The 26,235-nt window shown below is 46.9% G+C and overlaps 2 protein-coding genes across 6 annotated transcripts in view; one reads left to right on the top strand and one right to left on the bottom strand.

The window, feature by feature from the left end:
* The window catches only part of FOXM1 (forkhead box M1), a 222,687-nt gene that overhangs the window by 109,406 nt on the left and 87,046 nt on the right, over window positions 1–26,235 (top strand). The gene's annotated exons all lie outside the window — the stretch shown is intronic.
* TULP3 (TUB like protein 3) overlaps window positions 1–26,235 on the bottom strand; it is a 49,773-nt gene that overhangs the window by 11,949 nt on the left and 11,589 nt on the right. For 3 of the 5 annotated variants that reach the window (XM_077301616.1, XM_077301618.1, XM_077301620.1), the window contains exons 3-9: window positions 23,131–23,293; window positions 15,164–15,340; window positions 8,914–9,047; window positions 8,353–8,553; window positions 5,900–6,012; window positions 4,978–5,092; window positions 715–813 (exon numbers count right to left, since the gene is read on the bottom strand). In XM_077301616.1, the coding sequence (XP_077157731.1) occupies window positions 715–813; window positions 4,978–5,092; window positions 5,900–6,012; window positions 8,353–8,553; window positions 8,914–9,047; window positions 15,164–15,340; window positions 23,131–23,293 (1,002 nt within the window). The remainder of the gene's footprint in view (window positions 1–714; window positions 814–4,977; window positions 5,093–5,899; window positions 6,013–8,352; window positions 8,554–8,913; window positions 9,048–15,163; window positions 15,341–23,130; window positions 23,294–26,235) is intronic. The other 2 variants (XM_077301617.1, XM_077301621.1) reach the window with 2 other exon arrangements.

Here is a 26,235-nt window from a genome sequence, read left to right as displayed (position 1 = left end):
ATTTCTTCTGCGAGATTCTTGTCCACAATAGTATACCTGATTGTCATCTGAATTAAATTCACCCATTCCTGTCCATTTTAGTTCACTGATTCCTAAAATTCCTTTATTCCTATGGAATAAAAACCTTTACAGCATCTGACTGTCATTTTGCCACCAGTTACTTCCACAACTGAGCGTCCTTTCAGCTTTTGCCCAGTCTCTTCATTCATTCTGGCGCTACTCGTACTAGTCGTCTGCTCATCCCCAGTAGCATATTGGACACCTTCCAACCTGAGGGGCTCATCTTCTGGCATCATATTGTTTTGCCTTTTGAACTTATCCATAGGGTTTTCATGGCAAAGATACTGGAGTGGTTTGCCATTTCCTTCTCCAGTGGATCACCTTTTGTCAGAGCTCTTTGCTATGATCTGTCCGTCTTGGGTGGCCCTGCACGGCATAGCTCATAGATCCAGTGAGCTACACAAGCCCCATTGCCACGGCTAGGCAGCGATCCTTGAAGGGGGGAATATTTTATACATATTATTAATTACTGGTATACACACACACATTCATTTCATGGAATTAAAAGGCAATAAAGGATCTCAGAAACTTGGCCATCACACATACTATGGACAAGCTTCTTTTCTTATTTTCCAAGATGTCCACTGAAGTGGGCTCCGATCTGAAATTCCAGTTACCCATTTCATTGCAATTGTGATTGAAATCCAGACTTACATTTCGTGGTCTGACTGGAATCCGTTGGTGGTTTAGATTCATTCCTGGAAGGATGACTGACATTTTCCTGGGTCCCTTGAATCCTAATACATTGGTTTCCTTTGCAGGAGGGAATAAGAATTTCAGCAATCAAATTGAATGTATTGCCAAGATTAATGTTTTTATTCCAAAAGCTACCTATAAATATAGAAGAAAGAATACTGACAAGGGGCAAAAACAGATAAATAGATTTATTTGGAATGGCAAGAAACTAAAAATAAGTTTTTAAATCCCCCAAGATGAGAAAAAGCGAGAGGAGGGTTAACAGTTCCAAATATAAAATTATATTATCAAGCTGCCAGGTCTGATGTGGATTGTGGACTGGATTAAAAATCCAAGATAAAGAACAGTAAATCTTGAATCAGCAGACCTAGATGAAGGTTTATAAAGTTATTTATGGATAGAGAAATCAGCCAAAATGATAATAACACTAGAAAAGAGGCATACAATTAGATATATGTCCCCGGTAGAAGCTTACCATGATAAGAATTCAAGAAATAACAGTGATTTCTTAACATACATCAATATGGTAAATGCACAGACAAACCTCAAGTCCTAACAATATATTAGAGATGAAAGAATCAGCATTTAATAGTTACTATACTATCAATCTGTTTCAATACTAAAGAAGCACAATAAAATCACAGTCCAGTAGCACCTTTGAGACCAACCAAGATTTATTCGGGGCGTGAGCTTTAGAGTGCAAGCACCCTTCGTCAGACTATGATCTTCTTACATGACAGGGAATATATACTCATGTGTCATGTAAGAAGATCACAGTCTGAGGAAGGGTGCTTGCACTCGGAAGCTCACACCCTGAATAAATCTTGGTTGGTCTTAAAGGTGCCTGACTGGACTCTGATTTTATTGTGCTCCTTCAGACCAACACGGCTTCCTATTTGTATCAATACTAAAGAAGATCATCAACACGGCAGAGCTCTAAGAGAGATCAGTCAGTTTGAACAGCTGATTACATTACAAAAAATGATTTGTTGCGATGGAAATTTGTTATTACCTCAGATAGAGACAGAAGAACAAGTGAATCAGAATCAGAATTAATTCTTATGGTCCAAGACCAGTTTTAGAAAAACCATACAGAATATGACATACTACATCATCATCATCAAATCTTTACACCGCCCGTGGCGCCACGGGCGCCACGGACTAAATAAAGCCGTAAGGGCTGTGTAGGAGGAGTTAGGGCGGGCTCGGTCCGGGATGAGGAAGGGTGCCGATTGGCCCCTTCCTCTTGACGGACCATCGGCCGAGCCAATCGGCAGGCGCGAAGTGCCTGCCGATTGGCTCAGTCGATTCCCACCCCACTCACAAGGAAGCAACTGCGAGCCGCGCAAAGCGCGGCTCGCAGTTGCTTCCTTGCTGGCGGGCTGACGCGTCGGAGGCGCGAAGCGCCTCCGACGCGTCAGCCCGCCGCCCAGGGAGCCCCCGGCAGTCACGCGAAGCAGATAAAATATTCCGCCCAGGGAAGCCCCCGGCAGTCGCGCGAAGCAGATAAAATATTCTAACCAGATAAAATATTCCATCTATCCAGTGTATAACTGAATATATACGATCTATAAGAAATGCACAAATTCGTTGATACAGATAACATTAAAAATTATATGATCCACAGTCTCAACATTTCCAACTCTGTATATGCATAAATGTTCTTCCCATGGAAAATTCCTATATTTACCCGCTATTTCAGTGGAGGTTAAAGAATCATGTTTTATGAGGGTGAAAGCTCTTCAGTAATCTAGATTAGCGATCCCCACCCTGTAGGCTGCGGACCGCATGTGGTCCTTCGACTAATTGGAGGTGGGCCCCGAAGGACGCCTTCTCTCCCCCCCCCCCCGGCCCTTTACAACACACTTCGGGTGTCATTGTCTCCCATCACTCCCAGATGGGACTACCTCGTTGCAGAGAAACAAGCTCAGGGTTCCCATTGATTTGTCATTGTCATGAGTTAAAATTTCCATGAAAATAAAATGTTCCTTATGTTCATTGTTGTGGCGTGTCTGTATCTTATTTTGAAGGGATGTTTAAACATTACCATAGCGATCAGAGAGCGTTAGGGGAGTGGTTGAGAGTAGAGGAGTAAACTACCCTCCCCCCACCGGGCCTCAGTAAAAGGCACTGAGTGGTCCCCGGTGAGTGGTCCCCGGTGATAAAAAGGTTGGGGACCACTGATCTAGATTATCTAAATTCCTTATATAGGACATTGGAACAACCCTATTTAGGTTGTTCCTAGTTATGTTTAGGCCACACTGTCTTTTATGTTTTTCTTTGACAAAAAGAAAACTAGCTTGCTGATAATCCATAGATACTAAAAACTATTCAGATAAACCAAACTAACCCGGTTTACTTCTCACTATCCTCACCCAAGGAGGCACATAATTATCTTTGAAAACCAATCTCTTAAAAATAAAAGGACTAGGAAATAATAGTGATATTATGGTAAGGTCTGCTATAGGCAGAGGACTTGGATGACGAAGTTCTCAGAGAGACAGGACCTAGTGGTCATGGGAGATTTCAATTGCCCAGATATCAGCTGGAAGACCAGCTCTGATAAAAATGAAAAGTCCACTACTTGTCTTGCTGAAAACTTCATTTCCCAGAAAGTGGGAGGGGCAACCAGGGGGTCTGCTATTTTTAGACTTGATTTTCACAAATAGGGAAGAACCGGTTGACAAGGTAAGAGTTGTGGGCGAGCTTCGTAGTAGTGACCATGTGATTTTGGACTTTATGATCTTAGGGAAGACAAAAGCAGTAAGTAGCCACACAAGAATGACATGTCTGTTGGACCTCAGGAGAGCAACTCTTAACAAAGTTATGTTGGGTAGAATCCCGTGGTCAGAAAAACTCAAGGAGTCCCAGAACAGCGGTTCTCAACCACTCGCATGCCGTGACCCCAACTGCGGTGGCAGCAGAGGTCATCTGTCAGGGCGCCTAGCAGTAGTTCCACCCCATGGCCAAGCCAGAAACCTGACTGAAATGGGTCAAGGGCTGAAGTTTCCTCCAGGAATGTTGATATTTCTTCCACAGCAGCCCTTTCAAACAACTTCCCCAGAAACAGTAGATGCGAGATGGAGCGGTAGGTGTCAGGCTCCTGTGGGTCCAGGGATGGTTTTTTTGAGCAACGGGCATACAACAGGCCTCTTTTAAACCCAATCTCATATGGAAGATGGAGCAGAGTTGTTTTCTGTTGGCCCAGAGGGTCAGACTAGAACCAATGGGTTGAGATTAATTCAAAAGGATTTTTGGCTAAACATCCAGAATAAGTTCCTCACAATTAGAACGGTTCCTCAAGAGGTAGTGGGTTCTCCTCCTTTGGAAGTTTTTAAGCAGAGGCTAGATAGTCATCTGGCTAAAATGCTGATTTTATGAACTTTGGCAGATTGTGAGTGGGTGAGCAGGAGGGGATGTGCCAGGGCTTGTCCCTTGTGGCCCTTCCTTGCAGACCCAGGGAATTGCTAATTGCTGCTGAGGGATGATAGGTGAATTTCCTTCAGACCAGGCGGGATTCTGGAGATTTTTAGTTGGGGGATCACTTGGGCATGAAACTGTGGTCCCTGTGGGTGGGCAGGTGGTTGTGAGGTTGTGAGCATTGTGCAGGGGGTTGGACTAGATGATCCTGGAGGTCCCTTCCAGCTCTATCATCATTTTAACTAACTGTTTGGATCAAAAAAGTAGATTTAAGGGCGAATGCAGTCAGACCAACTTATTTATTTTTTCATTTTGTATGCCACCCTTGCCCAAGGGCTCAGGGTGGTGCATAGCATTTTAGTACAATCAAATTAAAACATTTGAATTATTAAAACCAATTCACATTAACACCCAGGAGCCCACCATCTTCTCTCTGGTTGGAGGGAGGCAGATTAAAGTGCCATCATGATATTTACTGGTTGGTGTCCAGATGTTACTGTCTATGTAGGAAGGCCAGACATTGCTGGTGCTCTATGGCCTGAACCACAGGCCTGGTGGAACACTTCGGTCTTGTAGGCCCTGCAGAACTGCTTGCAGACCGTGTGGTTCCCAGAAATTCACAACACTAATTACACTGGCATTATCACCTCCCAAGGCATCACCCATAAGTGGTTTGCAGGGTTGTCGCCATGCCATGAAAGCTGTTTTGATCCTTCAGGGTGATAAAGAACAAAGGTGCACAGAAGAAAGATGTGCAGCATGCAGTCAGCCTTTCCACTCCCTCAACAGAAAATCACTTACGTAACAAACAGCAGCCAGTTCCTGTCGGGTGTGTGCTTTCTCCACAAGCCCCTGTGCCTTCACTGGGTTAATTCCATGATCATAGACAGTAAATTTAGTTCCCATAAGATTTGACCTACGATAAGGTAAAATAAGAGTCATTTATAGTATTTTCACTGAAATTTTAACAGCAGTTCATTCCAAGCAGGCCTTAAATTTTGGAAGAGGAGGAAGAAGAGTTGGTTCTTATATGCCACTTTTCCCTACCTGAAGGAGGCTCAAAGTGGCTTAAAGTCACCTTCCCATTCCTCTCCCCACAACAGACACCCTGTGGGGTGGTGAGGCTGAGAGAGCGCTGATACCACTGCTCGGTCAGAGCAGTTTTATCAGTGCCGTGGCAAGCCCAAGGTCACCCAGCTGGTTGCATGTGGGGGAGCGCAAAATCGAACCTGGCATGCCAGATTAGAAGTTGGCACTCCTAACCACTACACCAAACTGGCTCTTGGTGGAAATACTTAAGCATGGGTATTTTCTTCACCTGCATCAACATAGGTAGTCTGACAATTTATCCATCTAGCAGAAATAAGCACTTTCACAAGAGGCAGCCAATAGTAAATCCATTCATTGCAAGAAGCAACCAGCTCACGAGAGGGGAAGCAGTCTGGGTGGAACCAAGAGGCAAAATGTACCACAGCAACTATAGGGCGAAGGTCACTAAATATCTTATTTGGAGAGGAGACGTACTGATTGGCGTGCACATTGCATGCTGAAAGATCTAAGTTCATCCTGCAGCATCTACTACCAGCAGCAGAGCCTGGGAAGGCCTCTACCTAAGACCCTAGTGAGCTGTTAAAGCAGAAAGAACTGAGGGGGAAAGATGAACCAAACGGCTGATCAAGCAATTCCTCATGTGCTCAATTATTCATTTCTTTATGGATCTCACCTGAGTTTGCCGACAAAACTTTCCCCTTCCCTGGATAAATCTGTTGGATCAACTGAAACTATATAATTTGATGTTTTGCTCTTTTTCCTTTTTCTCCCTGCAAGAAGGAATACCTAGAAATACAAACATTGTTATCAAGGTAAGAGCTGTGGGGAGATATCTATCATACAAAGCAGTTTATATTTGATTTGAATTGTGATGGTCCACGTGGGAAAGAATGACATGTCTGTGAATACCATCGCTCCTATTAAAACAGACTATCAAGATCTGGGGAGGAAGCTCAAGCAAATGGGGGCACAAGTGGTATTCTCTTCAATCTTGCCTGTCAAAGGAAGAGGAATGCATTGGGAGAGGAAGATAATGGAGGTGAATCAGTGGCTGCATAGTTGGTGTTGGCAGGAGAGATTTGGTTTCTGGGACCATGGGATAGGCTTTCTTGAGGAAGGCCTACTAGCACCTGATGGACTGCACTCGTTGAAGCTGGGGAAGAATGTGTTTGGCAGGAACCTGGGGAGATTCATCAGGAGAGCTTTAAAATGAAGCCACAAGGGGAAGGAGACGATCAACATAGGGAGTGTATGGAAGGAGAATGATCGGGGGCAGCCCAACCGGCAAGGCCAGCTCATAGGGAACCAAAAGTAAAAGGATTCAGATGTCTTTATACTAATGCCTGAAGCATGGGCAATAAGAAGGAAGAGCTGGAACTTCTCATGCTGATGGAAAGGTATGATCTAGTGGGCATCACAAAAACTTGGTGGAATGATTCTCATGACTGGAATGTAATGGTGGATGGATATGAACTGTTCAGAAAAAAACAGAATAGATCGAAGAGGTAGAGGAGGGGCACTGTATGTGAGGAAAGGGCTTACCTGTCAGGAAATTCTAGTGAAGGAGAGCATATCTACAGTGGAAAGCATCTGGGTGCTTCTCTTGGATCCTGCATTGAGCAGGGGGTTGAACTAGATGGCCTGTATGGCCCCTTCCAACTCTATGATTCTATGATTAACCCACTCCCTTCAATTTTGATACTGCTATAGGGAGATATTCCCATAGCTCTTCATTACTGAAAAGGGGGCTTTCTCGGGCAGCCTGCCCTTTCAAGACCTGAAACTCTGATTTGCAGTCCTAATATTGAGCTACCTACAGCTCTATATACACAATGACACTCCAGGACCTTTCATTCAGCTGAAAAGGTTTAGGCTTTTTTTAATCTATGCTTTGATTGATATGTTCATTTCCCCCACTCTAGCAGGGCTAACAGAAGTATGTGTGTGTGTGTGTGTGTGTGTGTGTGTGTAGGGGGGTTCTTAGGGAAACAGTATGAAGGAAGAAGACTGAATTCTTCCAGACTCAGAAGCCAAGGGACCAGCTATGGCTTCTGCACAAATTAAGGCAGTGACTATGGAATGTACTACTGCATTTTTCACAACAGATGAGGATAACATTGTAACCATCTCCATCTTACTTATCAAATTGTTTTTCTTATGCCTATTCTAATATCCATGAACATTTAGCACCAATACAGTGTGAACATATACTCTGGATGCTACCTTTTCAAGAAATCTTTCTTCCTCAAAAATTAATCTTCTGGGTTTTTTAATCTGCACAGATAAAAACAAATAATTTTTGCCATTCAGACAGAATGCCTCCCCCCCTCAAAAGAAAGAGTTGGTGCAGGCAAAACAAAACGTCACCTTAGGAAATAGGATGTCTTAATAGCATTGACCAGACCTAAAAGGGCACTTCAAGGAAGGGCTTTCCCACAACGTGTGGGTTCTCCTCTTTGCTTTCCTCACCTGCCTAAGAAGAAGGGGATGCTGATGGCCAGCCCACCGTTCTTTAAATCCTCAGAGTCCACACAGGTCTTTTTATTGAGGGGACTCTCAACTGACTCTGCCAAGAGGGTCGAGATCTCCATTCCCAGAGCTCAGCCAGGTAATCTCCTTTAAATTGATATAACAACCAAGAATCAAGAATGGATGCAACCTCTCATATCATCAGACTACACTACCTGGAAATCATCTAAACAATTACAACAAGATCACATTTTGATGGCACTCTGAGGCTGAGCTGGAGTTGAAGATAAAACCAACTGAGATTTATTTCTTCTTTACAAACCAGAATTCTAAGGCTAATCTAGTATGGATTATAGTTTGTAAGCAACAAACAAATTGTAGTTGGTCATTCTGTTAAGTTGGAAAGTCATAACAAACTGTTGTCAATTTCTCATCAAGAGTTGTGCATGCAAAGAGGAGGAAACGTGGAAAACCAAAGCTTTCAGTGAAGGCTGGGGCTCACCATTTCAATCGGATTTTACAAATGAATTTTAGATTGCTAAAGCATGTCCACTATTCTACCCTGTTGAGGGAGGGGCTTGAATCTATTTATTTATTTAAAATCTACACCGCACCCTATCAATTGAGGAAAGACATAGTTTCTTTTGTTCTTAATACTTTTCTGTTGTCGTCCCGTTCCAGGTGCATGTAGTAAGTAGGGAAGAGGCCTCGGTCTATCCCCTTCTTATCTCTCGTGATTCGACACTTAGTGGTCATGCTGCGAGCTGCAGGGCGCAGTACAAACTCCTCCAGGTTTTCAATTTCTCCCAGCTGCTCATCTGTCTGTGGTGCCACAGCAGAGGAAGCCCCCAATTCCTGCTGGAGAAATGAGTGCTCTGTTTTTTACAAAGTCCTCCTACTTATGCTCATGCCTAGAGGCAGGAAAAACTCTACTCCTTGAATCTAGAACTCTTATTGAAGAAAGTGCAGAATCTATTCGTGCAGAAACAAGCATAAGCGCACTGGGCATTTTGGTGAAAATAACACAGAGTAGAAATCATTAGAACCCCTTCCAAAATAGCCCCCCCCCCAAAAAGAAAAGAAAGAAAAGGAAGCAAGCGGGGATAAGCGCATATCCGGCAGGACCTTCAGGGATGGACTTAGCACAGGTCACCCAGGGGCTGGTCCAAGAAACCAGAGGCTGGAATGGCTGCTGGAGGGAGAAGCTTCTGTGCTTACTGGTACAGGCTTTTCACTGATTGCAGAATTCAGTCTCTCTGGTTCAGAATAGGGTGAAGGAGATTCTGGGGGTTTTCTGGCTTCTTCCTCCTCATCTGTGTCCTCCTCATCAAAATTCAGACTCCCAGAGATCCCTGGCAAAATGCAAGAACAACTCAGAATGCAATCCAGCCTTGCTTACTCACAGGTCAGTCCACTGAGTTCCACAGGATCAGGACCAACATTCTCTTGAAGCCCCTAATTGATACACTGAGGCTGCCTCAGGAGGAATTTGGGCTAGCTGGGTCAGGATTCTCTCTTCCAGCTCTTCTGGCCTCTCTTTGGGGCCTCAACGGGAGGTCTTGTACACCCCCTCTAGGCAGATGCTGAGTACTGAACCACAGCCATCCTACAGGCAAAACAGAAGCTCTGCTAGGCCCATTATGCACGGAGTGGAAGGTCCGCATTCAGGGTGCAATGGCGGCAGCTAAAATCACCAATTATGCACGCTGCAGACGGCAACCGGGCGCAGAATCAACGTATGCAACCGAAAAAGCCGCGTTAGCGAGATGCGGAAGAAAGTGGAGCTTCCTGGCACCAGGGTGCAACCAGAAGCGGCTCCGGAGTCGGTGCATAATTGGATACTCTGGGGTTTGCCGCCGTTGCATTCCATCTAGGGTTGTGCGATTCGGCTGCCGAAGGGGCCGTTCCGTCCGGGCGCAGCCAGCGCCGCGCCGCGGGGGGGGGGGAAGGTCGGTGCCAGCAGCGGCGTGACAGCGGGCGCTACCACGCAGGCGCCGTGGTTGCGCCCGCTGTCACGCCGCTGCCGGCACCGCCCTCCCCCCCTGCGGCGCGGCGCTGGCTGTGCCCGGACGGAACGGCCGCTTCGGCAGCCGAATCGCACAACCCTAGTTCCATCCCGTGCGTAAGCGGTTGGCTTTGCTTCTTCCTCCTCCGCGTTCTCCATGCCGCCGTTTCATCGGCCGTACACAATAGGCCCCAGGGATGCAAAACCCAGTCCTCTTCCACTCCATCCTCAGCATCAAATGAAAAAGTCACACGACTGACTGTTCCCAACTCCCACAGCTCCCTGGAGTGGCGCTTCATATTACCCGAACAGGTACATGATGCCTTTTTCAGGGGAATTGTTCTCCCAGTGTTGCTTGCTGCAACCTTAGATCTTTCTGTACCACAGACTATACTTTGTAATACTGCAGTATCTCCCATCAGCCATTTTAAAATTCTCATACAAGGGGTTTTTGTAACAATTGCCAAAAATTTGCTCTCTCTTAATCCCCATGTCCACCTGCAAGTGTAACGTACCATCCCCCATCATTCCCTGAAACATGTCATCTTTATTTTCCTTCTTTTGGTCATTTTAAAGACCCTGTGTTCGGTGGCAGAAGAAGAGTTGGTTCTTATATGCCACTTTTCTCTTCCAGGAGTCCCAAAGCGGCTTAGAAGAAGAGTTGGTTCTTACATGCCACTTTTCTCTACCCAGAGTCTCAAAGTGGCTTCCAATCCCCTTTCCTTTCCCCACAACAGGCACCCTGGGAGGGAGGTAAGGCTGAGAGAGCCCTGATATTAACCTGGCTCACCAGATTAGAAGTCGGCGCTCCTAACCACTACACCAAGCTGTATTAGGGCAGAGAGTCCGAGGCCTTCCCATGATAAGAACATAAGAAGAGCCCTGCTGGGTCAGACCAACAGCTCATCTAGTCCAGCAGGCCACGTCTCACAGCAGCCAACCTGTTCCTCTGGAGGGCTAACAACAGGGCAGAAAGGCTGAGGCCTATCAGAAGAGCCCTGGTGGGTCAGACCAATACCTCATCTAGTCCAGCAGGCCATCTCTCACAGTAGCCAACCAGTTTCCCAAGAGTAAAAACAGGGCAGAGAGGCCAAGGCCTTCTCGAGTTGTCTCCTGGCTCTGGAATTCAGAAGTGTAGCATCTCTGAATGTCATCGTTTCCCTCAGTCACCATGGCTAGTAGCCATTTATAGACTGATCCTCCATGAATCTGTCTTATCCCCTTTTGAAGCAATTTAATCCTGTGGCCATCACTACATCATCTGGCAGTGAATTCCACATTTTATCACTCTCTTTTATCTGTCCTGATCCTATTGCACACCAGCTTTATTGGATGCCCTCAAGTTCTAGTATTTATCCACTCTCTCCACTCCATCCCTAATTTCATAAACATCTATCATGTCGCCTCATCTGGGCATGGAATTCGGGTCACTGTGGGTGGGCAGGTAGTTGTGAATTTCCTGAATTCTGTAGGGAGTTGCACTACATGACCCTGGAAATACATACCAACTCTATGATTCTATGACCCCCCCCCTTGTTTTATTTCCAAACTGAAAAGTCTCTTCAGCCTTTCCCCACAAGGGTGATGCCCCATCACCCCGATCATCTTAGTTGCTCTCCTCTGTACGTTTTCCAGCTCTCCAGGAGGCAGGAGTTTTGTAAATGCACATCTTCTTATGCAGACAGTAAGCAAAATCCACTTTGACTGTGATCTTTCAGGAAAACAAATTATTGCAAAGCAGGTCTAAGAGAAATAGAGGAAAGTCCAGGAAGTAACAGATTGGAAAAGGACATTGTGCGGATGCTCAGAAAAAGTGCTCCAGTTGGGAAACCAAAGCAGAGAAAAAGCACTGCATAAATGCAGCTGAAATTGAATTCAAGAATCTCACAGCTATTCTTATGTCATTTTAAGAACCTGATCTTAATCCAGTCATCTGAATCGAGTCATCTGAATCCAGTCATCTACCAACATAAAAAGTGCGTGCTTCTTCCGATGGTATGTGCCTCTGATTGGCTCTCACTGGGGAGCACTCCCCCAACAGGGCAAGAGCCAGGTGTTGGAAGGACCAATTGTAACCTCTTCCCACCCCTGTCCTCCTCCTCCGCATGGCACTTCCCAGGAGGACAAAGAGCCAGCAGAAAGCCCTACACTAGTGGTCCCCAACCTTTCTCAGGTCAAGGACCGCCTCCAGAGTGAGGGAAGAGCCGACGGCCCGGGTGCTGCGAAAACGCGCACGCGCAATTGCCGCGCATGCGTGTTTTCGGCACCAGGTGGCGCTAATGCGCATGTGCGGCAACTGCGCATGCGTGTTTTCGCCTGCCTCTTCCCTTCCTTCTTGCTGCCAGCGGGGGAAGGCAGGCGTGGCTGGCGGCGGCCCGGTACCGTGGCCTTTGCAGCCCGCCACCAGGCCGCAGACCGGGGGTTGATGACCCCTGCCCTACACGAAGCCCACCGACCCCCTACATGACAGCCCCACCATACTCTGCACTCTCCTAGCTAACCAGAAGCATGCACCATTCTCCAGCATCCTGGTTGATAAGGCGAGGAAAGCTGGCTGGGCATGTCCCACTGTGCCACATGCCCTTCCCCACCTTCGCTGGCTGCCAGGATGTGAGGGAAGATGGCTGGGCATGCTTTGTCACAGCGCACACCACTCCCAGCCTTCCTGGTTGGTGGGAAAGTGAAGGAAGTAGGCTGGGCACGCTCTGCTATGCCATCCCACAGGCTCCCCTTGCTAGCTGGCCTCCCTCCCATTCTTTGCCCCTGGTTTAGAGATAAAAATGGTTCTCCAATACTTTAAACTATGCAGATGGAGTCTGAAAGATATTCAGATGTGTTTCCTGGATTCACTATGAATTGTTATAGATTCAGGTGGGTTGAAGCAGCAGAGGAAAATTTGAGTTCAGTGGCACCTTTAAGATCAACAAAGTTTTATCAACATCCACACACCACCTATATGTGATGGCTGAGGATATCTTGTTCCACTTTAACTGAAGAAGTGTGAATGTATTTGAATAAGGAAAGGCATCATGATAAAAACAGGCACTTTTCTCTGCTATAAAAACCTTAGTGTCCTGCAGACAGCTGCAGAAAGGACATCCCAAAATTAAAAGAAGGAGGTGGAATTGTGAAACTCTCAATTATTAGGAAAGGGATTATAGTTTGGGAAGAAGGAAAGAGTGTGTAGTTGCACTGGGACCACTGTTTGTGGTTACAAAAGTTGTAGCTCCATTTTTGTTTCCCAGCCAACTCTGATCTTATTTGACCAAAGTTATCCCTAGCTCACCTTTTCCTTTTCCTTGGGGTGGGGAGAGAAGAGAGGAATAAAGGATAAAATAGAATTGGGTAAATCTACTTATTTTTCCATTAGAATGTCGAACACTCTACCAAATGAGATCAGAGCCCTGTGGGACCGCAGGGCTTGCAAGACAGAGGTATCCCACCAGGCCTATGGTTGAGCCTGAAATAACATCTGAAATCCACTGGTCTCCCTGTCCACCAAATGAGACTCCAACAAGGTTTTGTATGACCCTCCTCTTCCTCTTTTCTTATATAACAGACAAATGTAGCTTTTAATTCTATTTTAACTTTTAAAAACTTATTGTCATACCCACATCAGCTGCACTAGCTGAGCCCCCAGAGGGCGCTCGAAAGCTGTAGCTGACCCAGGTGCACCCCCCCGGGGCAAGCACTCTCCCAGTGCCATCTGGAGACCCGTCCAGTGAGGAATGTTGGGGATCAGGGCCAGCCCGAGCCTCCAGATGATGAGCAACCTGGTCCCAGCCTTATCTAGCAGCACCCCCCGAGACCTAAAGAACTCACTGGAGCAGTAGCAGTGGCAACGGGGTGCAAATATGACAGCCTTCAGAAGATCGGCTTAACGGTCAGTCCTAGTAGGGCACAGCTGAAGCTCCTTCCTTGGATGAAGACGAGGCTCAGCTGCAAGGGGAAGGCTAAAGGCTACTCCACCCAGCCTTGATGCAAGCCCCTCTGTAGGTGCAATGTATCCATTCTCTGCCCGCCTACCTAGACCAGGGGTAGTCAAACTGCAGCCCTCTAGATGTCCATGGACTACAATTCCCATGAGGCCCTGCCAGCAAATTGTAGTCCATGGACATCTGGAGGGCCGCAGTTTGACTACCCCTGACCTAGATGCTCAGTGTTCTGGTTCGCTATGGCAGAGTTCTGCTCGATTGATGCCTGACTTCAGCTTTGGTTCTTGACTTCATTCCTGGTTCCTGACTTCTGCTTTGATCTCTGACTGTGTTCTTGGTGTCCATGCCCCCTCCCTATGCTGCGTTCACTCCCAAGGCCTTCAGGCCAGGCATCATAAAACCACAAATCCTCTCCTAGTTCCTAGCCTCCTCTGCATTCCCCTGAAGTTTCTAGCAGGGCTCTGTTATCTGTTTGGTTCCAACGACCTTGTTGGAATAGCGGAGACGAAACAGAAATGCAACTGTTAGGATCAAAGCGGAGCCACCTGGTTTGGATGGGAAACTATGCACCTCTTTGTCTCACGTGCTCGCCCACCTAAACCTTTGTCCCCCTCCCCTATAGGATTACCTCCATAAGAATCACCTAATGTCTATTGTGCCTTTGTATCTGCCAAGACCTTTGCATCTGTATTTCGTCCTGTTTGTTTAATAAAGCTACTCGTTGGATTTTCATCTGCCTTGGAATCCTGGATGCCTCCTGGATCCCGGACCTTCCTGACAGGGCTTGGCCTGATCCCTGACACTTGGTTCCTGACTTTGGCTTGGCTAGATTCTGTTCCTGACCTCAGCTTGTTCCTGGATTCTGCCCATCTGGCTTCTGGCTCTACTCCCTGGCTACTCGACCTGGTACAACTCTGGCACTGCCTCTGGCAAATGACCCCAGCCCAGCTTTGACTGTGTTCTCCGCCCTCCTTGGTGAACTGTTTCCACAGATTTAGACCCCTTGGACTGGACTTGGACTCTGAGCTGGTCTCTTGATTTGGTCTCAGCTTACTGGCTGATGGTGAATTAACTGGTAAATGGTGTGCAGTTTGGCAAGGCAGCACACTTATTTAAATTAATTTAATTTTTTCTATTTTTGTATTTTATTTTGTTATTCTACATTTATTGTAATCCGTCCTGAGTTTCTAGAGAGAGGGCAGAGAATAAATGCAGATGGAGAAATACAGATGGAGAGTTGCTTCATGCTCATGCTTTCAACTAATTACAGGGTTTCATTTGCTTAATCCTGATGGTGTTCAGTAAAATATTTGTATTTTGCAATATGTTTTCACATGCACATAGACTGGTAGGGATCACCTTTAAATTCCCTGGTAGACTGGTAGGGATCACCTTTAAATAATAAAAGCTTCCCTTTTAAATACAGAAAATTCTTGCCATTCTCATAGCTAGTTAAATCATAATCCTGCAAACTGAAAGAATTCTGATGGAGATCCTTGACATCCCACTCTTTATAACTAGTTATCACCTCGTTTCTGTAGAATGTCTTGCAGATCCATCTTGGAAGTTGTATCTGATGAAGGTTCCTCTACGTTTTCTGACTTGGTGTCAACTTTCGTTGTCGATGATCCAACAAAGATTATCTGCTGTTCAGCCTCCAAGTCTTGTATCTCTGATTTGAGAAAGGCAGCTGGGCCAACAATGCCTGAAAGGTACAGTGAAATAGACTGCTGAAGCATCAGAGGTTTTCCAGTAGTCTACGGGGAGGTATGGGACAATTTTTTTTTCTAAAGAGATTATTCCAAATTAGGAAATCTGTATTTGTTTTAATGCTTTATTGAATCATCTGTCTAGGGCTTTTGTATTTGCATTTTCCTAAAGCAAATCTGCTATTAAAAGAGGAAAGGGAAGGCGACTATAAGCCCCTTTGAGACTCCTTCGGGTAGAGAAAAGCGGCATAGAAGAACCAACCCTTCTTTTTCTTCAGTAAACTCAAGGCTCTCTCAGCCTCACCCACCCCACAGGGTGTCTGTTGTGGGGAGAGGAAAGGGAAGGAGATTGGAAGCCACTTTGAGACTCCTTCGAGTAGAGAAAAGCGGCATATAAGAACCAACTCTTCTTCTTCAGTAATATCAGGGCTCTCTCTGCCTCCCCTCCCTCACAGGGTGTCTGTTGTGGGGAGAGGAAAGGGAAGGCCCTTGGAAGCTGCTTTGAGACTCCTTTGGGTGGAGAAAAGCAGCATCTAATAAGCAATTCTTCTTCTTGCCTGTCAAGGGAAGAGGAATGCGTCGGGACAGGAAGATAATGGAGGTGAATCAGTGGCTGCATAGTTGGTGCCGGCAGGAGAGATTTGGTTTCTGGGACCATGGGATAGGCTTTCTTGAGGAAGGCCTACTAGCACCTGATGGACCTGATGGATCTGCAAACATCTGGAGGACAATTCTCATGACTGGAATGTAATGGTGGATGGATATGAACTGTTCAGAAAAAACAGAATAGATCGAAGAGGTGGAGGAGTGGCACTGTATGTGAGGAAAGGGCTTACCTGTCAGGAAATTCTAGTGAAGGAGAGCATATCTACACTGGAAAGCATCTGGGTGAAAATAAGCGAGGGGAAAACAAACAGTGTGGTGGTTGGTGTCTGCTACCGACCGCCTGACCAACGAGAGGATGTGGACGCTGCACTTTGTGAGCAGCTTGAGAAAATATCCAAGTGGCAGGACCTTGTCATCATGGGTGACTTCAATTTCCCAGATGTGTGCTGGGAAACAAACTCTGTAAAGCGTCCTCAGTCATGCAAGTTTCTGACCTGCCTGGCTGACAATTTCATTTATCAAATGGTAGATGAACCCACGAGAGGTTCAGCCATACTGGACTTAATACTGACCAACAGGCAAGAGTTGGTGGATGAGGTGAAGGAGGTGGGGACCCTAGGGGGAAGTGACCATGTCCTCATAAAATTCCTTTTGAGATGGGGAGGCAAGGAAGCTTGTAGCCAGACGCGGATGTTGGATTTTCGTAGGGCAAACTTCAGAGACATGATAAGTGTCATACCATGGACGAGAATGCTGAAAGGGAAGGGAGCATGTGAAGGGTGGGCGCTACTCAAACAAGAGCTATTGCATGCTCAATCCATGACTATCTGTCAGGATCAGCCCCTGTTCTCTGCCATGATTTCTGTCTGATGAACCTGTGTGACTCCATCTTGCCTATTGCATATTTTGCTTTGTGCTTGTGACCCATGTACTCTCACTGTTCCCATGTAACCATGCCTTGCAGTTGTCTCCTTTGATTTGCCTGCTTTGATCCCTGCCTGTTCACTCTGCATATTTTCCCCCTCACTGTGAAACATTGTTACAAGGATCCTGCGGTTCCTGCCTGGGATGGCACCTGGGAGAGGGGGCACCCCTTCCCATGGGAACACTCAAGTTTTGGGCGGGAGAATTGTATTGATAAGTGCTTGTTGTTCTTGTGTTGGGCAGATTTGACTTCTAACGTTATAGTGACTAGAGCTAACTTCCATTAAAGCTTTCTTTCCATAGAAGTTTTGTTGTGAGTTTTGTCAGCACTTGACACTATCCCAAAAAGACGAAAACACTGCAGGAGCTCTAAGAAGCCTATTTGGATGAACAGAGAACTTCAAGCGGAATTACCTACAGGTTACTAGGCACTGTAGATCAATCATCAGAAAGGCCAAAGCTGAGAGTGAGCTAAGATTGGCCAGGGAAACCCATTGTAACAAGAAAAGATTTTTCAGTTATGTGAGGAGCAAACGTAAAGTAAAGGAGGCAATAGGCCCACTGTTGGGTGCGGATGGACAAACTCTAACGGAGGATGCAGAGAAAGCAGAAAGGCTCAGTGCCTATTTTACATCTGTCTTTTCCCACAGGTCAAAGGGTTTACACATATCTAGAGATGGCAGTAGCCAAGGGATAATGTCTGGGTGGCAGGTTGGCATGGACAGAGAGGTTGTCAAGAGGCATTTAGCTGCACTGGATGAGTTCAAATCCCCTGGTCCAGATGAAATGCACCTGAGAGTGCTCAAAGAACTTTCCGGAGAACTTGCAAAACCCTTGTCCACCATCTTCAGGACCTCTTTAAGGACTAGAGATGTCCCGGAGGACTGGAAGAGAGCAAACGTTATTCCGATCTTCAAAAAAGGGAGGAAGGATGACCCGGGAAACTACAGACCAGTGAGTCTGACCTCTGTTGTGGGGAAGATAATGGAGCAGATATTAAAGGGAGCGATCTGCAAACATCTGGAGGACAATTTGGTGATCCAAGGAAGTCAGCATGGATTTGACTTCAACAGGTCCTGCCAGACCAACCTGGTTTCCTTTTTTGACCAAGTAACAGGTTTGCTGGATCGGGGAAATTCGGTTGCTTTCATATACTTGGATTTTAGTAAAGTTTTTGAAGGTTCCCCATGATGTTCTGATGGATAAATTGAAGGACTGCAATCTGGATTTTCAGATCGTTAGGTGGATAGGGAATTGGTTAGAGAACCGCACTCAAAGAGTTGTTGTCAATGGTGTTTCATCAGACTGGAGGGAGGTGAGTAGCGGGGTACCTCAGGGCTTGGTGCTTGGCCCGGTACTTTTTAACATATTTATTAATTATCTAGATGAGGGGTTGGAGGGACTACTCATCAAGTTTGCAGATGACACCAAATTGGGAGGACTGGCAAATACTCCGGAAGATAGAGACAGAGTTCAACGAGATCTGAACACAATGGAAAAATGGGCAAATGAGAACAAGATGCAATTTAATAAAGATAAGTGTAAAGTTCTGCATATGGGTCAGAAAAATGAAAAGCATGCCTACTGGATGGGGGATACGCTTCTAGGTAACACTGTGTGTGAACGAGACCTTCGGGTACTTCTGGATTGTAAACTAAACATGAGCAGGCAGTGTGATGCAGCGGTAAAAAAGGCAAATGCCATTTTGGGCTGTATCAACAGGGCATCACATCAAAATCACAGGATGTCATAGTCCCATTGTATACGGCACTGGTCAGACCACACCTGGAGTACTGTGTGCAGTTATGGAGGCCTCACTTCAAGAAGGACATAGATAAAAGTGAAAGGGTACAGAGGAGAGCGACGAGGATGATCTGGGGCCAAGGGAGCAAGCCCTATGAAGATAGGTTGAGGGACTTGGGAATGTTCAGCCTGGAGAACAGGAGGTTGAGAGGGGACATGATAAGTATTTGAAAGGTTGTCACTTGGAGGAGGGCAGGATGCTGTTTCCGTTGGCTGCAGAGGAAAGGACACGCAGTAATGGGTTTAAACTTCAAGTACAACGATATAGGCTAGATATCAGGAAAAACATTTTCACAGTCAGAGTAGTTCAGCAGTGGAATAGGCTGCCTAAGGAGGTGGTGAGCTCCTCCTCACTGGCAGTCTTCAAGCAAAGGTTGGATACACACTGTTCTTGGATGCTTTAGGATGCTTAGGGCTGATCTTGCATTGAGCAGGGGGTTGGACTAGATGGCCTGTATGGCCCCTTCCAACTTTATGATTCTGTGATTCTTCTTCAGTGATATCAGGGATCTCTCAGCCTCGCTGGTGTTTGTTGTAGGGAGAGGAACGGGAAGGAGAATGTAAGCCGCTTTGAGACTCCAGGTAGTGAAAAGGGGCATCTATAAACCAACTCTTCTTCTTCTTCTTCAGTAATATCAGGGCTTTCTCAGCCTCTCTTCCCTCACAGGGTGTCTGTTGTGGGAAGAGAAAAGGGAAGGCCATTGGAAGCCGCTTTGATTGTCCTCTGGGTAGAGAAAAGCAGCATATAAGAACCAACTCTTCTTCTGCACTAAGCAGAGCTATTAGCACATTGTTCATTAGCAGTCATAAAGGGATTAGAAATGTAGCAGAATGAAACAGCTCAAGGAGACGTTTTTATAATATACCATATTGGTTTTACTGCATTGCCTCCTACTTTTGTAGCTCACTCACTACATTGTTTGTGATATACTTTGCTTTAGACAGGCTTCTGTTTTCTTTGCTCTCCTAATTCTATAATTCTAATCCTATTGCATGAATGCAATGAATGTTTTTTGCTGATTGCATTCTTTTTGTATTGTCATTTGCAAGAAGGGAGACCTATAAACAAATGTTTCCTTTTGACTCCCTGGAGAAGACAGGATAGCGATGCCCATTTGAGTTAGAATGGCTGCCCCCCCCCACACACACACACACACAAGGCATGTGCACAACATAAATAGCTTACCAAGCATGGCCTGGACTTCATTAATTAGTCATGACATATGAACCCACTAATAAATAAATACATGGCCCTGATTCACGGAGCCTCCTATACACCACCATCTAGGTGACCAACTAGAAGAACACCTTCATAATTCCCTTCAAAACAGATCTAAAAAGCTCCACCAAGGCCAACAACGACGACAGCAAAAAGGAATGATGACCTACAGGCCAGAGTCTTGAAGTAGAAGAAGAAGAGTTGGTTCTTATATGCCACTTTTCTCTACCCAAAGGAGTCTCCAAGCGGCTTCCAGTCGCCTTCCCTTTCCTCTCCCCACAACAGACACCCTGTGAGGTGGGTTAAGCTGAGAGAGCCCTGAGATTCCTGCTCGGTCAGAACAGATTTATCAGGTCACCCAGCTGGCTGCATGTGGAGGGGGGGGGTGCAGAATCGAACCTGGTCTGTACTGCTAACCACTACACCAAACTGGCTCTCTTGACCACACAAGGCATCTTCTCAGCTCTTGCTGATCTAGAATTTCTAAAAGGACACTTACATGCTTTGGCCAGAGACGTTTAAAAAGTTTTAATCTAATCCATGTTATTGTTATTTTATTGCTGTACACTCCACCTAGCTGCTTTCGGGAGAGCAGTATATAGATAAATAAACTGACTGGGTAATGCCTGATATGGATATCCCAGGCCAGCTCCATTTCATCAGGTCTCGGAAGCTAAGCAGAGGTGGTGGGTTCTCCATCTTTGGAGATTTTTAAACAGAGGCTGGAGAGCCATCTGACGGAGAGGCTGATTCTGTGAAGGTTCAAGGGGGTGGCAGGTTACAGTAGATGAGCGATTGGGATGTGAGCGTCCTGCATAGTGCAGGGGGTTGGACTAGATGACCCTTCCAATTCTATTATTCTATGATTCTATGATTCTAGAGTCAGCCCTGGCTAGTACTGGGCCGGAAGAGCACAAGCGAGGAAGTGCATCTGCCCACCCTGGATGGAGTGCAGCTATCAGTGGCCCACTCTGCCAGGAACCTGGGCGTGATTCTTGATGCCTCCCTCTGAATGGAGGTTCAGATTGTGACGGTAGCACAGCTAGCATTCTACCACCTTCACCAAGCCAAACTATGAGCTCTCTACTTGACCCCGGAACACCTAGCCACAGTGATCCACGTGATGTTCACCTCTAGGTTGGACTTCTGCGACTCACTCACACAGGCCTGCTCTTGACTTTGATCAGGAACCTGCAACTAGTCCAGAACGCAGCTGCCAGGGTCCTCACAGCAACACCTCGGAGGTCCCACATCCAGCCCATCCTCCAGCATCTGCATTGGCTTCCGGTTGAATTCCAGATGAGACTTAAGGTTCTGGTTATCACCTTTAAGGCCATACGCGGTGTGGGCCCAGTGTACCCGAGGGATTGCCTCTCTGCCTACACCCCACAAAGGGCCTTACCCTCCAGCCCTTCCAGCTTTCTGGTGATCCCTGGCCCCAGGGGAGCTCGCTTGACCTCAACCAGGGCCAGAGCTTTCTCTATCCTGGCCCCCACCTGGTGGAATGAGCTCCGAGAGGAGATCAGGGCCCTGACGGAATGAACAAAAGGGAGCTCCTCCACCAGGCATTTGGTTGAGGTCAACCTGAACCACCACATCCCAAGAGCACTCCCCCTGAGCCTCCCTCCTACGGCACCCACTATAATTCCGCCCAACCCACTGGGCAATCAGTATGAGTTAATTTAATATTTTCTGTATTTTTCTACTGTTCTATGTTGCTTGTTGTTATTACTTCATTGTTGTTAATCTAAGTTATCTGTATTGTTTCTGTTTTATGTGAATCGCCCTGAGCCTTTAGGGAGGGCAGTATATAAATATATAATAAATAAATTAATATTTGGATGGGGGAACACCAAGGAATGCCAGAGCTTGATGCAAACCAACGGCAAAAGAAGGCAACAGCAAACCACTTCTTAGCATCTCTTGAAAGCCCTACGGGGGTCACCATAAATCAGCTGTGACTCGATGACATTTTCCACCTCCACGTGACAGGAGGGAACCTGGGTCCAAATTCCCCCCCTGACATGGCTTGCTGGATGACCTGAGGCCAGTCATTAACTCTCACAGCTGGAATCAAGGGCAGCCACGATCTACCCACCCTACTGAGCAACTGGGTCTGATGGGGCCAGACCTCAGCCATGCCTGGGCCTATTTCCAGAGCTTGGATGGGAGATATCACATGTGCTAAACATGTACAACTCCTGCCCCTGAGGATTGATATGCTCTATGAGTGTTCAGCTGTGCATGCAGACCAAGGGACACTCTGCAGTATGCTGGGTGTGGGTCCTACTCTTGTTTTTTCCTCATTCCCTTCTTCCCCTTTGATGGTAATTCAACCCCCCTCTCATTTTCACCAAGGTACTTTTCCCCACTGAGCGACTGGGCTGATACTGAAGCTAGGGTTGGGCGCTTCAGCGCACCTCGGCCGCTTCAGTGACCATGGAAGCCCGAGGCAGCCAGCGCTGCAGCGCGGAGGGGTGGCATCGGTGAGCCAGCCGGCACCTGCACACAGGTACTGCATGCAGGCATCGGCTGGCACCACCCCTCCCCTCCCCTCCCCTCCGCACCGCTGGCCACCTCGGGCTTCCATGGTCACTGAAGCGGCCGAGGCGCTGAAGCGCCCAACCCTAAGAAGCCTTCAGAATGTTCTGCTGTGCATACATGTATACTTTCTGTGCCTGACTAAAGGCTGCCCCTTGGGGGACTCTTCCCCCACCTCCCCTCAAGCTGTAGTTTTCTGTCTGGGTTTCCCCTACCAGGTGAAATGTGGAAGCACACAGATTACATTCCTGCAATATTGCCATTAATAATCTGCCTGTGTGTAAGACTTCTGTTGCTTCCCTTCCCGTGCTGGGTGGGAACAGGAAGGCCCATCAGCATCAGCACCAGTGGGATGGCTGTTTCTGTGTGTAGCTGGCAGGGGAGGGATGTCAGCATGCTGCTCCCACGGCTGGTGGGCGTTTGCAGTCTGCACTCTCCAGTGCAATTGCTGTACTCACCATTCTTTGAATCTGAATGTGTGTTTTTCCTCTTGAGAGCATAGGATGCCAGCTAGCTACGCCAGTACCAAAAGAGCATTGCCCCACTACCCAGAGTTTAAGACTGAGCTGTCTATTTCTATGTGTGTTCTCAACAAACAGGAAACATGAGCTTCACTACATGTTCCTCACCACACCCTTTGGGGAAGGTGTTAAAGACAGAAGAGGCTCTTAACTAACAAAAGAGTGTGCCTACCATGCAGGACCACACTGGGGAGGGCAGGGGCATGGGGCTCCAATAGGGCGGTCTGCTCCTCAGACCCTCGAGGCTTTGGCCGGTGATGCTTGCTTTCGGGATTTGGTTGTACCATCAAGGGCTCAAGGCGCTTCTTCCTCTGTTTCTTCTCTAGAAGTGCTCTCTGCCAAAGCGGAAAAAACATTGGTTTACTTCAGGAAGGAATGGATGCCTTGATTTAAACTCCTGACTTACCCTGCTGATCCAGCCTTCTTGGTTGTGCAACAATGCAGATTTAATAGACAGAAAAATAAAATAAAATAAAATGTTATGGATATCAGTGAGACTCAATACCATGAAGGTTTTAGAATATCACTTCCTACATTTCGGTAGTCCTAATGGGATGCTTTCTTAAAACAGATTCTTAACAGCTTCCACAGTGACTATTTGTAACACAAATAGTGTCACAGTTTCTCTGTGTTTCCAAGCAGCATACTTCATATCAATCTATGGCAGAGAGCCGCGGAGGAAACTGCCTCACGGAACTGTGGTACACAATGCTCCACAGCACGCTTATTTCTATCTCAAAAAACAGACAGAAGCTCTGAAATACGTCTCAACAGTAAATTCTACTTTTAGAAAAAACCTGTATTCTCAGTATACTTCCATGATAATTTTTACAGACTTCATAAAAAGAAGTTGGGGGAAACAGCCATGGGACTGATACTTAAAGGGGGGGATTAATCCAATTAACTCTTTCCCACCAAGAACTGCAACCTTTATGGTATAGTGCCGTCAGGAACTCCCGGGGCTTAAACCAGTGACTCTTCAGCAGGGATCTTTGCAGCCCCAAATCAGGACTGCAAATTAAAAACAGAGCTCAGTATAATAAGCCAGAGCTGCAAAATGCTAATAAGAACCATTCTATAAGCAAATTAGGGGGATTTTAAACACATAACAATTAGTGGTGAAACTAGTTTGAATATACAGTGAAAACAGTATATGTGGGAATATATTTGTAATATATGCATGCGCACACATGCACACATGATGTCATTTGGACTCTCGTTTTGATGGTATTCGCCTCCGGGGACTCCCGCCTGGGGTTCCAGATGAGGTCGAGACTCCTGGTGGGGGAGGTGGGGTGGTCCAGGAAACCTGCTGCTGGAGAGCCCGGTGGCAGACACACAGAAGAGCCCCAGCAGCTAACAGTCAGTCCTGACCCCAGCAACCCAATCCTGACGGACGCAGGGAATGGAGCATCAGGACTAGGAGACTTGCCTGGGTCATGGGGGAAGCGACAAGAGGCGGCACGCATCCCGCAGTGTCCCAGACCCAGCAAGCCTGAGAACGGACTCATGACTCGTGTCTGACAGCATGGGGACGAAACAGGGTTAGGCTGCAAGGCTTGTGGCTTGAAGAGATGGGCAGGGTTGATATAATCTCAGATATGGCTAAGGAAGGGGCGGAGACAAGGGTGACGGGGAAGGAAAAGGCAGCAGGGAACAGGTGGCAAGGTTGGTTGATCAATGAGAGAGAAGGAGAGGAGTGCAGAGGGAAAGAGAGAAGGAAATAATACGCAGAGAGAAAGAAAGGACAGCAGAAGGAGAGGAGGGCTGGGTGGCTAGACCCCCAAGAACTAGGCAGGAAGGCGGAGCCAGGGCCAGGCCTGAATGGGCAGTGGAGAGTCCCCAAAGATACCGGCAGCAGAGAATATTTATTTAGTTATTTATTATTTGGCTCATAGTGGTTTACAAGCATGTAAAATACAGAATCCAGTCCACAACAATATAACAACACTATCAATAGATTAAAACAATCTCCCCATAAAATATTTCTAAAACTCTACAATATTACAATAGCGGAATAATTAGCAACTAACCTCATTTCCCACACAGGGAACCACTGGGTTAGTCTAGAATCAGGGAGATCGCAAGAATGGAAATGTATCCGAAGAGGTTGGTCACATGATGGCTCGGGCAGAGTCTAACAGCGGCCCAACCCTTCAAGGGAGGGGAGAAACACAATCTTGGCCCTGGGGTCACCACCCGGTCTGAACCAAGTGCCTGGTGGAAGGGTCTTGCAGGCGCTGCAGAACTCAGAGAGCTTCGTCAGGGCCCGCAGCTCCCCAGGGAGTTCATTCCACCAGCCAGGGGCCAGGACAGAAAAAGCCCTGGCCCTAGTCAAAGCCAGGCACGCTTCCCAGAGTCCCGGGACCATCAGCAGATTCCTACCCCCAGAGTGAAGTGCCCTATGGGGGGCATGAGGAGGCAAGCGGTCCCTCAACTCTAGCAGTTCAGCGGAGTCCTCCGAGTTTCCACTGGGAGCGTGAAGGAACACACCCTCAGACGATCCCCAGTGCCTTCTGTATCTGGAGCTGCATCTAGAATAAAGTCTTGTAGTGCACAGAGGGCACCATTTCGGAGTCATTCTGCAGGGGCCAAACCTGAGCGGGTCCGTCTCCAGTGGACAGACCCAACCCCCAACAAGGTAGAAATTTACATGTTTAAAATTTCCATAATTTGTTTACACTGTGGTATTTATTAGCATTTGCAGTTTTGGTTTGTTACTCTATTCTCTTTTGTGTTTGTGGACCCAGCAAGCTAGGGCACCCACCAAAAAAAGCATTCTGCCAACTTAGCCACGAAGATTCATCCTATCTAGCCAAGTGGACCCATAGTGTGTTACCCTCAGCGCTATACTACTGCAATGCAATCTACCAGGGTCTCTCTGCAAAGTCCATTTTGTTCGGAATGCAGCAGCGCAGTATCTAGCAGGCCCTCCCCACAACAGATACCCTGTGAGGGAGGTGAGGCTGAGACAGCCCTGATATTCCTGCTCAGTCAGAACAGCTTCTTCAGTGCTGTGGGGAGCCCAAGGTCACCCAGCTGGCTGCATGTGGGGGAGTGCAGAACTGAACCCAGCATGCCAGATTAGAAGTCCACACTCCTAACCACTACACCAAACTGGCTCTACACCAAACTGGCACAATGTAAATCAATACAAACAATAGGATACAATCAATCCCCTGGGCCGGATGAAATGCACCCGAGAGTGCTCAAAGAACTTTCCGGAGAACTTGCAGAGCCCTTGTCCATCATCTTCAGGACCTCTTTAAGGACTGGA

Source organism: Paroedura picta, chromosome 10 (assembly GCF_049243985.1).
Source record: "Paroedura picta isolate Pp20150507F chromosome 10, Ppicta_v3.0, whole genome shotgun sequence".
In the NCBI taxonomy this organism is placed as follows: Eukaryota; Metazoa; Chordata; class Lepidosauria; order Squamata; family Gekkonidae; genus Paroedura; species Paroedura picta.
The sequence above is the reverse complement of the archived record's forward strand: the minus strand, read 5'-3'. Positions and strand labels throughout refer to the sequence as shown.